This window comes from Mustela lutreola, chromosome 4, assembly GCF_030435805.1.
Source record: "Mustela lutreola isolate mMusLut2 chromosome 4, mMusLut2.pri, whole genome shotgun sequence".
In the NCBI taxonomy this organism is placed as follows: domain Eukaryota; kingdom Metazoa; phylum Chordata; class Mammalia; order Carnivora; family Mustelidae; genus Mustela; species Mustela lutreola.
Window position 1 is genome coordinate 15,268,005 of NC_081293.1, and position 16,754 is coordinate 15,284,758.

Genomic DNA, 16,754 nt, shown 5'->3' on the forward strand with positions numbered 1-16,754 from the left:
ACACAAAGATGAAGATGATGAAAAGGGAGATCTTTCAAATCCGTGTATGAAGTCCTGGGTACACCCTCAGGTAGCCCATATGTGAAATAGATCTCAACCAACAAAGCAAAAAAGTTTTAGAATTTAACTATGGTATGGAATATCACCTGCATTTCAGAATGGTCTCTTTGGAGCAGACAAACAGGGCAGAGCAGAATGGTACAACCAAGGCTTTGGAAACTAAACTGGCATTCGAATCTCAGCACAAAAATGGACAAGCACACTCCTCCATATATACCCAAGAGAAATGAAAACCTATGTCCACACAAAAATTTGGTACACAAAAATTCACAGCAGCATTATTCAAAATAGTCAAAGGGTAAAAACAACTCAAATGTCCAATAATTGATAACTGAATTAACAAAATGTAGAATATCCATACAATGTTATATTATTCAGCAATAAAAAGGAATGGACACATGGTACATGAATGAAGCCTGAAAACATACTATGTGAAAGAAACTCATGACATAAGACGGAATCATTATATGATCCCATTTATATAACATGTCCACAAGAGGCAAGTTCACAGAGACAGAAAGCAAATTAGTGGCTACCTGATTAGTGGAGTTGTTGGGTGGGAGAAATACAGAATGAGTGCTGATGGAAATGGGGTTTCTTTGTGTGATGATTAAAAAAAATTTCAAAAATTAGATATGGTGATGGCTGCACCACTCTCTGAATATCCTAAAAACAACGGAGCCATTTAAAGTGGTGAATATTATGTTATATAAGTTACAACTAAATAAAGCTGTTATATTTAAAAAAAAAAAAATAGTGAAGGTCATGTAGGCAGAACCAGAACAAGTTGATTGCCTCCTAAAAAAGAATTTTTAAATAGGAATCAGAATTTCATACACAATACTCAAAATGTCCAGGATATAATCCAAAATTACTTGCCATACCAAGAAACAAGAAAATCTCAACTCATCTGAAAAAGATAATCAGAAGTTACCATTGCTGCTCTGGTAAAGATGGCAGAATTATCTATCAAGAATCTTAAAGCAGCTATCAGAAAAATAATACAAAAAGAAGCTGCAGATACTTTCAAAACAAATATAGAAATACAGTTTCAAGCAAAGAAACAGAAGACATAAAGAATAAAATGGAAAATACAATAAATGAAACTTTTTGTATCAGTTCACAAGATGGGCCCAATAACAGAATGGAAATAACAGAGGAAAGAATCAATGAACATAAAGATAGATAAATAAAAGTTATCCAACCTGAATAGAAAGAAAACAGACGGAATAGGGCTTTAGTGACCTAGAATTCAGTAACAAAGATCTAATATTTGTCTCATTGGGGTCAAAGGAAAGAAGAAAGAGTGTAGCTGAAAAAATGGTAACAGAAAATTTTACAAATTCTGAAAAAGATAGAAACCTGCAGAGCAATTAACAAGAAAAACTCAAAGAATTCCAGACCCACACATAGCATAAGCAAATTTCTGAAAATTTAAAAGGAAAAAAATAAGGAAAGCCAGAAGAAAACGACACATTAGCTAGAAAACAAGAATCTATGACAATAGATTTGTCATCAGAAAACTTAAGAGTCACTGCTTTAAATATTCTAGCTCTCAGGAAAAGAAGAGATATAATAAAATTTGTATTCTAGGAAGCAAACTTTGGTAGCAATAAAGAAGAGAAGAGCAAGGGGGAAATTAGAAGAAAAATGAATTAAAAGAGCTACTGCAACAACCCAGTAGAGAAAAATTCAGGACTTTACTAAAACAATGGCCATAGAGATGAAAAGGATGGCAAACCTTAAGAATGGCAGCAATACATACACATACAGATGGACTCTTAAAGGAGAAATTCTGTCTTTCCATTAAAAATGGCTGGGAAAAAGTACCCCTGCTACCAGAGTATGCAAGATGTCCCAAGTAACAGATTGCTGAAGATGGAAATCCCCTAATTCTGTGTATGAACCCACATAAGACTCAGAATCAATCTGAGCAGCCCATACAAGGAACAGACCCAAAAGCAGCTTAATGAAGGATCTGAGAAATAAAACTAAAATACTGCACAAGTCTCAGAATAATACCTGAGTGGCATGCGTGCATTCAGATCCAAAGGCTTTATATTCACTGCCCTAAGAAAGCATGACAGAGAATTTGCTACTTGAACCTAACTGATTTGTTGCTTACTAAATAAAAATAAACAAATAAATAGATAGATCAATAAATCAACATTCCCCAGAACATACAATATCCATAACCTATGCAAAATAACCTTGATAATGTCCAGAATAAATCCAAAAATCACTCGACATACAAAGAACTAGGAAAATATACACAATTCTCAAGGAAAAAGATAATCAATGGATGTCAGAAAATCCTAAGATCCAAAAATTTGCATCATCAGACAGACATTAACTATTATAACTAGATGCCACGAGACAAAGGTAAAGACAATAAAATGAAATGAAAAGAGAGACATTCTCATCAAAGAAAGAAAAATCATCAAAAAGAACAAAACGGAAAGGTTAAGAATGTAAAATACCACATCCTACATTTTAAACGGACTGGATGGGTTCGAAAGCAAAATGCAGATAACAGAGGCAATAGTCAGTGAAGCCAATGATAGTTCAAAAGAAATAACACAATCTGAAGAAAGAGAAAAGATTTAAAAAAGAAAGAAAAGGATCAGAACCTCAAGGACCTGTGTAGCTAAATCAAAAACCTAACATTAGTGTCACTGAAGTCCCAGAAGAAGAAACAAAAAAGACTACTGCAAATATATTAAAAGAAATAATGGTTTTTCTAAAATCCCATTTTGGTGAAAGACATAAATATAAATTCAAAAAGCTCAATAAACCCTACCACTCATGGTAAATTTTAAAAAACCTACCAGATACATAATTTGAACTGCTTAAAACAAAAAATGTAGGAAAATCTTGAAAGCAGCTAGAGAAAAATAACATTATATACATAGGAGAAAAACAATTAGCATGACTGCAGACTTCCCATCAGAAACCATGAAAGGCCAGAAAAAAATTGAGCAACCTGTTTTAAAATGCTGAAAGAAAAGAATTGAAAGCCTAGGACTCTGTTCCTGTAAAAATATCCCTCACTGAGTGGCTCAGTCAGTTAAGTGGCTGCCTTCAGCTCAGGTCATAATCCTAGTGTCATGGGATCGAGTCCCACATAGGGCTCCTTTCTCGACGGGGAGCCCATTTCTGCCTCTGCCTGCTTGTGCTCTCTCTCTCTGACAAATTAAAAAAAAAAAAAAAAATCCCTCACTAAACAAGGCAAAATAAAGGTATTGTTAGGTCAAAAAAATTTTTAAGAAAATACATCAGCAACAGTCATGTTTGAAAAGAAATGGACCCTTCCAAAAAAGTGGTTCACACTAAAGGGAAATGACCCTACAAGGAAATTTCTCTCTAGCGATAAGCAAAGAGCAAAAGAAAGAGAAGATATCTGAGAAAATATAAAAGACAATTTTTCTCCTCTTAATTCTTTAAAATATATATATTGCTGAAAGCAAAATTTATAACTTTATCTAATAGGGTTTGCCATACAAATAGATGTGATGTATATGACAATTATAGCAAAGGTCAGTGGAGATAGATAAATGGACAAATAGAGTTCTAAAACTTATTACCTGAAGAAAAATAATATTAACTCTGAATAGATTATAAAAAGTTAGGTATGCATACTGTAATTACTAACATACTAGCATAACCACTAAAACATAATATGAAGACATATACCCAAAATAAATCAGAGAAAAACAATTATAATATGGCTTCATTCATAAGTGGAACATAAAGAACAGTGCAGAGGACAATAGGGGAAGGGAGGGAAAACTGAATGGGAAGAAATCAGAGAGGGAGACAAACCACGAGAGACTCTTAACTCCAGGAAACAAACTGAGGATTGGAGAAAGGCAGTTGGGTGGGGGGATGGGGTAACTGGGTAATGAGCTTTAAGAAGGGCACATGATGTGATGAGCACTGGGTTTTATACACAACTAATGAATCACTGAAAATTACACCAAAAATAATGATGTATTATATGTTGGCTAATTGAACTTAAATTTTTTTTTAAAGATTTTTTATTTATTTATTTGACAGAGAGAGATCACAAGTAGGCAGAGAGGCAGGCAGAGAGAGAGAGAGAGAGAGAGAGAGGAGGAAGCAGGCTCCCCGCTGAGCAGAGAGCCCGATGCGGGACTCAATCCCAGGACCCTGAGATCATGACCTGAGACGAAGGCAGCGGCTTAACCCACCAAGCCACCCAGGCACCCTGAACTTAAGTTTTTTTAAAAAGACATATACCTAAAGGGCCAACAGCAAATTAAAATAGAATGCCAAAATATATCCAAATACATTAAATGTAAAAAGCCTCAATAAACAGATAGAAAGAGATAACTAGATTGGATTGAAATACGTATATATAATAGAGTAGCTATTAATATCAAAGAAGACTTGAAAGCAGAAACAATTACCAAAGAAAAAGAGGAAGAAAATGATACTATGATAAATGGGTCAACTCACCAAAAAACACAGCAGTTCTAATCGTATATGAACCCACAAAAAAACTTTGAAACACAGGCAAAACTGACAGAAGTGAAAGGAGACAGACAAATCCACAGTTACAATTAGAGACTTCAACACTCCTCTCTCAGTAATCGACCAAACTAGACAGAATATTGTATGGATAAAGAATATGTGAACAATTACAACCAACATGACCTAATTGAGATTTCTGTAACATTTCACTCAACAGAAGAATATATATTCTTTTCAATTGCAAATGTAAAAATTCACCACAATACACCATATTTTTTTCCAGAAACAAGTTTTTTTTGAGATTTTATTTATTTATTTGACAGAGACACAGCAAGAGAGGGAACATAAGCAGAAGCAGAGGGAGTGGGAGAAGGAGAAGCAGGCCTCCCGCAGAGCAGGGAGCCCAATGTGGGGCTCCATCCCAGGACACTGGGATCATGACCTGAGCCAAAGGTCATAACCAACTGAGCCATGCAGGTGCCCCCAGAAACAAGTGTTAATAAATTTATAACTAAAACCATACAAGCAATGTCCTTTGAACATAATGGACTTTAATTAGGAATAAGTAACAGAAAAGTCTTTGGTAAATATCCAAATATTTGAAAGTTAAACAAAATTGTTCTACATAAGCCAAAGAGAATATCTAAAGGAAAATCAGAAAGTATATTGAACTGAATAAAAATGAAACCACTACATATCAGTATGTGAGATGCAGCAAAGCAGTGCTTAGAAGAACACAAACAGCATTAAAAAACTTTCATTAGAAAGGAAGACACACCTCAAATTAACAATGTGAACTTTTCATCTTATGAAATTAGAATAAAAGAAAATTAACACCAAAGGAAGCAACAATCAATGAAACTGAAAATAACAACAAAAGAAAAAATAGCAGGAATCAATGAAACCAAACATATTCTTTGAAAAGATCAATAACACCAATAAATATCTAGCCAGACTAAGCAAGAAAAAAGAAAGAAAATGTAAACTACCAATATCAGAAATGGAAGAAATATTACTAAAGATGCCACAGACTTCAAAATCATAAGGGAACACTGTACAAATGTTATGCTCACAAATTTGAAAACTTGAAATGGACAATCTAAGACAATCTACCAAAATGCACTCAAAAAGAAACCAAGTAAATGAACGTCTTTACATCTAATTTAAAAACTAAATTCATAGTTGCAAGCCTTTCCACAAAGAAAGGGCCAGGATCTTTCTTTGGTCCATTTGAGCATTAAGGAGGGCACATGATGTGATGAACACTGGGTATTACACAGAACTAAATGATGATGAATTTTACTGACATTGATGAAAAAAAGTAATACCAATTCTACATAAATTCTTCCAGAAAAAAGAAGAGAGGTACCTTCTAATTCATTTTATAGGGCATGATAAGAAATCAAACAAAATCATTATGACAAGAAAATCAAACCCATTACAAGAAAAGAAAATTATAAAGTACTATTCTTTGAGAACACAGAAGCAAAAATCCTCAACAAAATAACAGCAAATCAAATAAGCTACTAAAACTAAGTGGGTTTAGCAACATTGCAGGCAAGATACAAATTCAATATACAAAAATCAATTCTATTTCCACATAATAAAGATGAACAAATAGAAAGTGAAATTAAAAGAAACAGTATCAACTACAATAGCATCAAAGAACATAAACTAGGTATAAATCTAACAAAATACCTGTAGGATCTATATATATATATCCCTACAAAATACTTATGCATGAAATCCATGAAAACATAAATAAATGAAGAAATATATCACGTCAATGGACTGGAGAAGTCAGTATTGTTTAGATGTCAGTTCTTCCTAAAATGATCTCAAGTCAACACAATACCACCTAAAATCCCAGTGTTTGAAATGATAAACTGATAAACAGATTCTAAAATGTGAAAAAGCAAATGAATTAGAATAACTAAATGAATTCTCAAAAATAAAAATACTTATAGGAATCTCTCTATCTAATTTCAAGACTTACTACAAAGCTACAATAGTCAAAAAAGAGACTCTCAAAAAGACAGACATATGAACCAAAGGAACAGAAGTGAATCAAGATACAAATATAGAGATAGACTTACCCAAGTGATTTTCAACAAAGGTACAAAGACACGAAAAAAAAAAAGATCATCTTTTCTTTTTTTTTTTTAAAGATTTTATTTATTTATTTGACAGAGAGATCACAAGTAGGCAGAGAGGCAGGCAGAGAGAGAGGAGGAAGCAGGCTCCCCACTGAGCAGAGAGCCCGACGTGGGACTCGATCCCAGGACCTTGAGATCATGACCTGAGCCGAAGGCAGTGGCTTAACCCACTGAGCCACCCAGGCGCCCCAGATCATCTTTTCAATAGTCATCTCATAATGATAAAAGGGGTCAATTTATCAAGAAGATATAAAATTTCATACACTATAACAGGGCTTCAAAATAAATGAAGCAAAACAGATAAGACTGCAGGGAGAAATAGATAAATGCAAAATTATAATTGAAGATTTTAATACCTCCCTCTCAATAACTAATAGAAGTAGACAGAAAATCAGAAAGGTTTTAGAAAACCAACAAAACCAGAAATCGACTCAAGCTAACTTAAATTTATAGAATACTCTACCCATTACACACATTCTTTTCACAAGCACAAGGAATGCTTCCCAAGATGGGCAATATTCTGGCCAATAAATTTTAACAAATTTTATATATATATTATATAAATTGAACTTGTAGTTGAATATGCTAAGTCAAAGAAATTTATATTAATTAAATTGAATCTGGACTTAAAGAGAATTCCAGGCCTCAAGGGCTTCAGTGGTGAATTCTACCAAACACATAATGAAAAAATAATGCCAATTCAACACAAACTCTTCCAGCAAAGTAAACAGGAAGGTCTCAACTCATTCTGTGAGGCTGGCATTACACTGATTCTAATAGACCAATTGGTCTAACAGACCAATATCCTTCATGAGCATATACACAAAAATTCTAAGCAAAATTTTAAATCGAATCCAAATAATATATAAAGAAAGAAAATATATCATTTCAGATGGTCCTCATCTCAGGAATTTAACATTAGTTCAACATTTAAAAACTAAGCAATAGAATTCATAATATCAATGAACAATCAGAAAAATGATATGATGATCTCAACACATGCGGAAAACACAATCCAATATCCATCTCCAATAGACTCTTATCAAACTAGGAACAGAAGGAAGCATCCTCAATGTGATAAAAGGGATTTATAAAAATCTTATAGAAACATTACACTTAGCTTAAAGATTAAAATATTGTCCCCCTAAATCATGAATAGCATATAGCTGACCACTCTCATCCCATGTATAGATCACAGCAATGGAGGTTCCAGCCAGTGAAAGAAGGCAAGAAAAAGAAAAGGCACCAAGATTGTAAAGAAAGGAGCAAAGGTATTTTTATATGCAAACAACACAATTATCTACTTGGAAAATCATAAGGAATTTACAGAAATCTATAATTAATGGTTTAGCAAGATTGAAAGGTATAAGATTAATAAACAAAAACAGTTGTATTTTTATATAATAGCAACAATCAGAAATCAAAATTAAAAAGGATATAATCAAAAAAAGTGAAATATTTAAGGAAAAAACAAGCACTGTGAAACCTGTACACTGAAAATTTTAAAAGACTGCTGAGAGATTTAAAAAGACCTAAACAGGGGTGCCAGGTGGCTCAATTGTTAAGCATCTGCCTTTGGCTCAGGTGATGATTCCAGGTTCCTTGGATCATGCCCCACATCGGGCTCCCTGCTCAGCGGGGAGCTTGCTTCTCCCTCTCCCACTCCCCCTGCTTGTGTTCCCTCTCTCACTGTGTCTCTCTCTGTCAAATAAATAAATAAAAATCTTTTTTAATAAATAAATAAATAAATAAAAAGACCTAAACAAAAGGAGATATACCAGGTTCAGGAGTCAGAAAACTCCATGTTAATAAGGCATCAACTGTCCCCCAAATTCATCTACAGCTTCAACACAATCCAAAGTAAAATCCCAGCAGGCTTTTTTTTTTTGTAGAAATTGGCAAGCTGATTCTGAAATTCATATGGAAATGCAAAGAACCAGAATAACCAAATAATAGAATAACCAGAATAATTTTAAAAAGAACAAAATTAAAGGACTTACCACTTGCTGACGTGAAGACTTAGAAAGCTACAATAATCAATAGGTTATTGTCTTGATGTACAAATAGACAAAGAAATCAATGGAACAGAGAATTCAGAAATGTGAACAACTGAGTTTGGCAAAGATACAAAGTGACTTCTCAGAGAAAGGAGAGTCTTTTTGTTTTTTTTTTTTGTTTTTTTTTTTTTTAATTTTATTTATTTATTTATTTTATTTATTTATTTTAGAGACAGAGAGAGTGGGCAATGGGCAGAGGAAGAGGGAGAGAGAGAATCCCAAGCAGACTCCATGCTGAGCAGAAGAGCTCAGTGTGGGGCTCAATCCCAGCACCCTGAGATCAAGACCTGAGCTGAAATCAAGAGTCAGACACTTAACCAACTGAACCACCATAGGCCCCAAGAATAGTGTTTTTAAAATGGCCCTGAAGAAAAAGAAAAGAACTGAGATCCATAGAGATCCATACCTCTTACATATACAGAAATTAACTCAAAATGAACTATAAACCTACATGTAAAATCTAAAATTACAAAACTTCTAGAAAAAAAATTAAAGAGAAATTATGACTTAAGCCAAGGTTTCTTAGATCCGAAACCAAAAGTAAATTTCATAAAAGAAAAAGATAAACTGAAGTTTATCAAATTTAAAAGTTGTGTTCTTTGAAAACACTGTTCAGAGAATGAAAACCCCAGCCCGGGAAAAAGCATTTGCAAATGATGTATCTGAAAAGGAACTAGTATCCAGACATGTAAAGAACCCATAAAAATGAATAGTAAGAAAAAAAAAATCTTTTTTCTAATGTGCAAAAGGTCTTTTTTTTTTTTTTTTTTTTTTAGATTTTATTTATTTATTTGACAGACAGAGATCACAAGCAGGCAGAGAGGCAGGCAGAGAAAGGAGGAAGCAGGCTCCATACTGGGCAGAGAGCCCGATGCGGGCTCAATCCCAGGACCCTGGGATCACAACCTGAGCAGAAGGCAGAGGCTTTAACCCACTGAGCCACCCAGGTGCTCCCAAGATTTTTTTTTTAAGATTTTATTTATTTATTTGACAGAGACAAAGCAAGAAAGAGAACACAAGCAGGCGGAATGGGAGAGGGAGAATTAGGCTTCCCACTGAGCAGGGAGGCCAATGCAGGGCTCCATCCTAGAACCCTGGGTTCATAACCTGAGCTGAAGGCAGACAGCGAATGACTGAGCCACCCAGGCGCCCCAGTGTGCAAAAGTTCTGAACAAATACCTCACCACGAAGATATGCAGATGGCAAATAAGCACATGACAAAATGCTCAACATCATCTCATTAGAGAAATGCAAATTAAAACCACAATGAGATACTACTACATACCACACAGAAAAGTTGTAAGGCCCGGGATGGCTCCATGTTCAGCTGGGGGTCCACTTGACCCTCTCCTGCTGCCCCTCTCCCACACCCACCAGATCCTGCTCTCCCTCTTCCCCTCCCCAGCTCATGCTCGTTCTGTCTCTCAAATAAATAAATAAATAAAATCTTTGAAAATCATGTTACTCCACGTAACTTACTTTATCAATTTAGGTCTTAGAAATACTCTAATTTTAAATTTCTACTCTGTAATTGTTTTAATAACATAAAAAGAACCCATGGATATAATTACATATTATAATCTTATTTTCCCCTTTTCTTAAAAGATTTTGTTAATTTATTTATTTGACAGAGAAAGAAAGAGAGGGGGAATACAGCAGGGGCAGAGGGAGAGGCAAGTTTCCCACTGAGCAGGGAGCCTGATGTGAGACTCGATCCCAAGACCCTGGGATCATGACCTGAGCCAAAGCAAAGGCAGATGCTTACCAACCTAGCCACCCGGGTGCCCCTATAATCCTAGTTTAAATAAAGAAGACTAGAGCACCTGGATGGCTCAGTGGGTTAAGCAACAGGCTCTTCACTGAAGCTCGGTCAAGATCTCAGTATGATGAGATCAAGCCCCACGATGGGCTCCTTGCTGGGCGTACAGCCCACTTACGATTCTCTCTTTTGGGTTGGCTGGGTAGCTCAGTGGATTAAGCATCTTCCTTCTGCTCACGTCATGATCCCAGGGTCCCTGATCAGCAGGGAGTCTGCTTCTGCTTCTCCCTTTGCCCCTCCACACCCACCACAACACCAGCTAGCTCCTGCTCTCTATCAAATAAATAAAACCTTCAAAAAATAGATTCTATCACCCCCTCTTTCTCTGTCCCCACCCCGACACACTCTTTCTCTCCTGCTAAAAAAATTAATCAATCAAAATAAAATAAATAAGACTGTTACAGAAGGGGGTGGGGAGAGGATGGGTTAGATAGGTGATGGGATGAGGACCCTGGTGTTACATGGAAGTGTCAAATCACTGTATTAGTCGCCTGGAATTAATACTGCACTGTATGTTAATGAAGTAGAATTTAAATAAAAACTTTTAAAAATTTATGGGTAAAAACATTAAAATTTTAAATGAAAAAATACAGACTAGAGGTCAGGGAGCATTCAGTCCAACTTTATAGTTACTGACAGTTTTCCTAGTCTTAATAGAAAGGATTGAAATGTGTGTTTTCTTACCAAAAGCTAAGGAAACATATTTACATATTTAACCCTGCCCCTTTCTGTGTATAATAGCAATGAAGTTCCTCATTATTATATCCCCATTTTCGGGCTGTCAGAAGAAATAGAATACTTCCATTATATATGCGAGAATTTCGGTATCCATATTTGACTAATCTAAAAGGTTTGAAAAAATCTATATACACATTAAACATATAATAAGATGTAAAAATGATTTTAGAAAAATATTCAATAAAAATTTTAATAAATTTACATTTAGAAATTGTTCACAATAGGAGATATTTTCCAATCTCAGATCATTAATGTAGTTTATTTTGCTTACAAACTAGAAGTCATAGTTTCCTATTTCACATTAGCAAGAAAATGTCCAAGTCTGAACACAAAATATAAATTTATATAAATATAAATCTCAATTACTCTACAGAAATAATTCTAAAGACCTACTTTCTAAAAGAGAATGTCATTCATTTAAATAAAGTTCATAGTAAAATGTTTTCTAGTCTAATGTTATACTAGCCTAATTCAAATAAATAGAATCCAAGTTAGCATATATTACATCCTTAATTCTTCTATTTCATATTGGCACTGTCCTTTCTGATTCTCAGTCCCAAACCCTTCAGCCTAGTTTTAGCCAAAGATAAGTATTCATTTTTACCTATGTGAGAAATGGCTTATAATTGAGTGTTTTGTTCTTTAAATAGAAACTGAAGATGGAAATCAGTGCTAAGAAAACTAAAGTACCACTTTTGATACCATATTTGCTTCTGCATTCCCCCACCCACCTACCATCAATCTTACATTCTAAAGAACCATTTGAAGAATTCTCTTATTCCCTAGTGAAATCCCCACGGTAGGAAAAAAACTAAGTTACCATGGAACCAGCCAATTAATTTTGACACCTGCTTACCAAGATTGATCATTTTTTATATCTGTTTGCTAGGTTACTATCCTTCAGCTTAGTAAAAGATTTTCAAGATAATTAATGAAGTGAGAATTTCCAGTTAGTCTTTCCCACTGTTATTCCTTCAACTGCTGAATAACAGTAGCCACCATCCTCAAATAAACCTTTTTTTTTTTTTTTAAATTTTTTATTTTTTATAAACATATATTTTTTATATACATATATTTTTATCCCCAGGTCTGTGAATCACCAGGTTTTTTAGCTTAGCATATACTTTACCATGAAGAATTCTTTTCTTCTAAATTGATTCTTCCCTTTAACATTAAATACCACATTTTACCCCTAAGAATATACATAAAACACGGAATAGTACCAGTTATATTTACTATAATTAATAGCCTGTATTCCACAGAGAAATGAAAAAGTACTTACCAATAGAGTACAATGAATCATAGGAAATAAGTTTCCAAGGAAATGATTTATATTCAATGAGTAATTCAGGGTTAACTGTTATTTAAGTATATTTAAGAAGCTATTTCTATTTTACTCACTAATGTGTAAAGTTTATGAACAGCATCTTATGTTATTAAGATAGTTTAACTTGATCTGTGATCTTTCCTAACTGAGACAGTATCTGTTAGTGAGGTTGCAGGCTGCTGATCTAGCTAGCTGATTAACAAGTTCCACTACCATAAAATGTAGAAAGGAGCCTCTCAAAATCATAGCAATCTCTGTCCTCTTTAGATAAATAGACCAAATCCACAAAAAGGCCAAAATCCCTAAATCATACATACAATGGGTTATCTTCCTACTTACAGAAAGAGGTAAAAAACTGATGCAGCTTCATTCATTGTTGGCTGCCAGTTTATATATTCAAAATTCTTGCTTGATAAAAAGGCTGGCTGTAATTGTCATAGCCAAAGCTTCAAAACACTTAAGTAAAAAGGGCTACCAACAAGCACAATTCAATAAGATATCTTTCCTTATCTTGAAACACTTTATAAAACTTTTAATTAACACCTCTTTCAAATTAAAAAAAGTATCAAGAAACTACAGTATTATACTAATTTATTAGGAAGCAAGAAAACATTTCAGTCTATTGAAATAAATGAATTTCATGAAGCTTCATTTTAAGATTTCACTTCCAAAAACCACTGTAAATTAATTTAAATAGTAGGATCTACCTAAAATTTAAAAGTGCCCTTTTAAAAAATAGTTTCACAAGTTTTAAGGGGCATGGTTTAAATTAGCAATAGTTTAAATAAATGGAAAATATGCTGTATTTAAAACTCTCAGGACATTTTCCTATAATCCATTAATAATGTGAACCATACTTCCTACCTTTGCCTTAGAGCCGGAGACACTTCACTGAGATTTTGCTGTCATCCTGACAATAAATATCCGGAATCTACATAGTGTAATTCCAGAGCCGCAAAACAGCCAGCAAATTTCACAGTAACTATCTAGAAATCTAAGAAGTTGACTCAGTGACTGCTATCTGCAAATTGTCAGATGGCTACCTCAACTATTCCTTGCTGCTCCCCCCAATTCACCCATTTCTTCTCATATCAGGCAGGAAGGTAATAAACATCAGCCAATAGGGGGAGGGTACCCTTGCTGTTGTAAAGCAAACTCCTCAGGGCCTTGAGCTTCAGAGAAAAACCAAAGTGATGCTCTCACAGAACAGCTGATAGTGAAATAAACAGTTCGAAAAACCCATTACCTTCCCTGCATTAAAAAAGCCCACATAGTTCATCATTTTATGTTACCCAAAGTCACTCTTGTATTCCCAATCAAAACTACCGTAGCAAATTCGACATAGTATATTGGCTAAAAGTAAACATTCTGGAGTTAGGCTAGTTGACTTGGAAGAACTCTGCCCTTAGTACTGTGTAATCCTGGGCAAATGACTTAAATTCACTGCCTCGAGTTCTCTTTGTAAATCCAGCATAATCATCCTAGGAACACACAGAGTTGTGAGGGACAAATGAGATAATCCACGTCAGGCGCTTAACAGTGTTTGGCACAGAGTAAGCCCATCATAAACTCTTAGGATCACAATTATCATACTAAATAAACTAAAATGTTCGCGGTGGTTACCTCTAGAGAGGACTAGGATGGGAGTAGAGGGAGGTACTGGTAGCCCGTAACTTTAACCTTTACACTTCTGCATTGTTTGAATGTTTCGCAGTGTTCAAGTATTTCATGAGTTACTTGCATTTTTTATTAAAAAACAGTGACCTAACAAAAATGGTGTTTGGCACCGTAACTGAGTATGGAAATAAATGCTCAAGAGCGGGGGACCCGAAGCCGCTGCGGACACCTGGACCATCACGAGGGCTTCGAGTGCCCCGGGGCGCCTGGGTTGCAGGGAGGCGGCGCGCTGCGGGCGGTTCCCAGCGCTGGGACCCGAGGCCGCGTTGAGGGCGGGGGCGCAGAGGATGGGAGGGGGCACGACCCGTGCGGGGCAGGGCTGAGGTGCGGGGTCGCGAAGACACTTACTTGAACCTGCCCTGGCAGTGCTGGCACTGGTCCCCCACCCAGCCCGGGTCGCAGAGGCAGGTGGAGTTGACACAGCGGCCCGAGAAGCAGGAGCCGGTCCTCTCGCACGGCTTGGACTGGGACACCTGCGCGTAGAGGGCCAGGTAGAGGAAGCCATAGCACAGCAGCCAGCTGTTCCCGTCCAGCAGCCAGGAGGAGGCGCCACCGCCGCCGCCGCCGCCGCCCGCCGGCCGAGCCCTCCACAGCCCCGGGGCCGCCGGCTGCGGGGGGCCAATGCGGGCCCGGCCCCCCGGCTCCATCTTCTCGGGCGCCGCTGACCGGCCGGGCTGCGCTCGCGGGCGCGGACAGCGATGCTCGGGGGGCGGGGGGTGCAATTCGGCCGGAGAAAACCTCGCCGCCGCCGCCGCTTCTCCTCCTCCTCACCGGCGCCTGCCCCAGTCCCGCTCCCCGGTCTGGAGGGACAGATCCCAGTCGCCGTCGCCTCTGTTCGGCCCCCTGCAGTCGCACTCGGGCATCGCCTCTCGGTCTCTTGACCTTGTCCTCGGCAAATGGAGCCCACCGCCGCGGCGACCCGGGCCGGGCCGGAGGCGGAGAGCGGGCGGCGCGGGCGGCGCGGGCGGCGCGGAGCGCTCCAGAGGGGACCTGCGGGAGGGGGAGGGGACCCCCGCGCGCGGCCCCGCCTCGCCCGCGGCTCGCGCCAACTGCCTGGGCTCCGGCCCCGCGCGCCGGGGAAGGCGGGGGCCCGCGGGAGCCCCGAGGTGGGCGCGCCCAACCCGGGAGGGGAATTCGAGAAGCGGGGCTCAGCTCCGCACCGCCAGGCCGGCGGCCAGCGGCCCCCCAGCAGCCATCTTCTCTCTTTTGCCGTCAGCCGGGCACCAGGGTGGCGGCTGGAGCCCGCGGTGCGTTAGGCCGCCTGCCCCCACTCGCGCGTGCCCACGCTCCCCCCCACAGGCCCTGCGCTGTGGTCTCGCCCCGCCCTGACAGGGACCGGGGACTCCCCCGCGCGCGCCCACCCGGCCCGGCCCGCGAGCTGAAGCGAGACTGGCCCCCCAGGTGTGGCCCGCGTGCCCGCGGTGCCCTTCCCCTCGGCGCGCGGGGGGGACAGGGCCCCACTCGCGCCACGCGCCCCCTGAGCCCCACCAGCGAAAGAGCAGACCCGGCCGGCTTCGCAGCTTCAGCAAAAAAGCAGCCCTTCCCGTCGGCCGTCTACAGCTGCAAAAGTGCAGCGCTTTTCCCCCCCGCGTCTCCCCTTCCTCCGCCCCATCCTCCTGCCTATTTCTTCTTTTTTTCTTAGAAAAACTCCAACAACACACAAAGAGCTGAGCTTGTGCAGCAGGCAAAAGTCTTAAAGGCACCGCAGTCCGGAACGCTGTGGGGTCCGCAAGAACTGGGAGGGGCGGGGTTTTAGGGGCCGCGAGGGTCGGGGAGCCGTGGCCGCGTGGGGACTTCTCCAAGGGGGAGCCATTTCTTCCGCCGAAATGATGACTCCCCCGCCCCCAACAAAGAGCTCCAAGATTCTGAGCCCGGGGCGCACCACCCCTTCCCCGCGCTGCCTCGGAACCCCAGGTATCTCCCTTTTCTGCTTGTCAGTGTTTCCTCCTCCATCTGGGACAATATTCTGCCTTGAAAAATATTGCAACATCTGGGCTTTTTTTCAGAAGAGCAGAAACGATGCCCAGAAAAGAGCCGTTTTTCCTTTCTCAGCGGCAATCTTTCCTCCTTTAGATGACTTTCCAAGATTTGATGGCATGTGCTGAAATTTTTGCTTTGTACTTTCGTGCCTTCTCTAAAAAGCCTATTTCAACCCTTGAGAAAGGAAGCCGAACACAAATTGCAGCCATGTATACTCGAGTTACAAGCAATGTAATGGGATCCCCACCAACGAGGAGCAGACAGTACGAAAAAGAATTTAAAATCTACCGAAGACATTTCTGACAGCAAAAGGAGAAAAAGTTTTAGTTGTAACCACACGGTCGTTATTGTTAAGATTCAACTCATGTTTATTTCGGGCATAATGTACCCACGTCATCTCTTTTAATCTCTTTTATCCCCACTTTGCAGATGAAATCCTCCATTAA

The 16,754-nt window shown here is 38.8% G+C and overlaps 1 protein-coding gene across 3 annotated transcripts in view; it reads right to left on the reverse strand.

Annotated features, from left to right (window-relative positions):
• The window catches only part of ATRNL1 (attractin like 1), an 849,703-nt gene extending 834,610 nt beyond the window's left edge, over positions 1 to 15,093 (reverse strand). For all 3 annotated transcript variants that reach the window (XM_059173087.1, XM_059173089.1, XM_059173088.1), the window contains exon 1: positions 14,677 to 15,093. In XM_059173087.1, the coding sequence (XP_059029070.1) occupies positions 14,677 to 14,975 (299 nt within the window). In that variant the 5' untranslated portion in view covers positions 14,976 to 15,093. The remainder of the gene's footprint in view (positions 1 to 14,676) is intronic.
• Between the last annotated feature and the right edge of the window lie 1,661 nt (positions 15,094 to 16,754).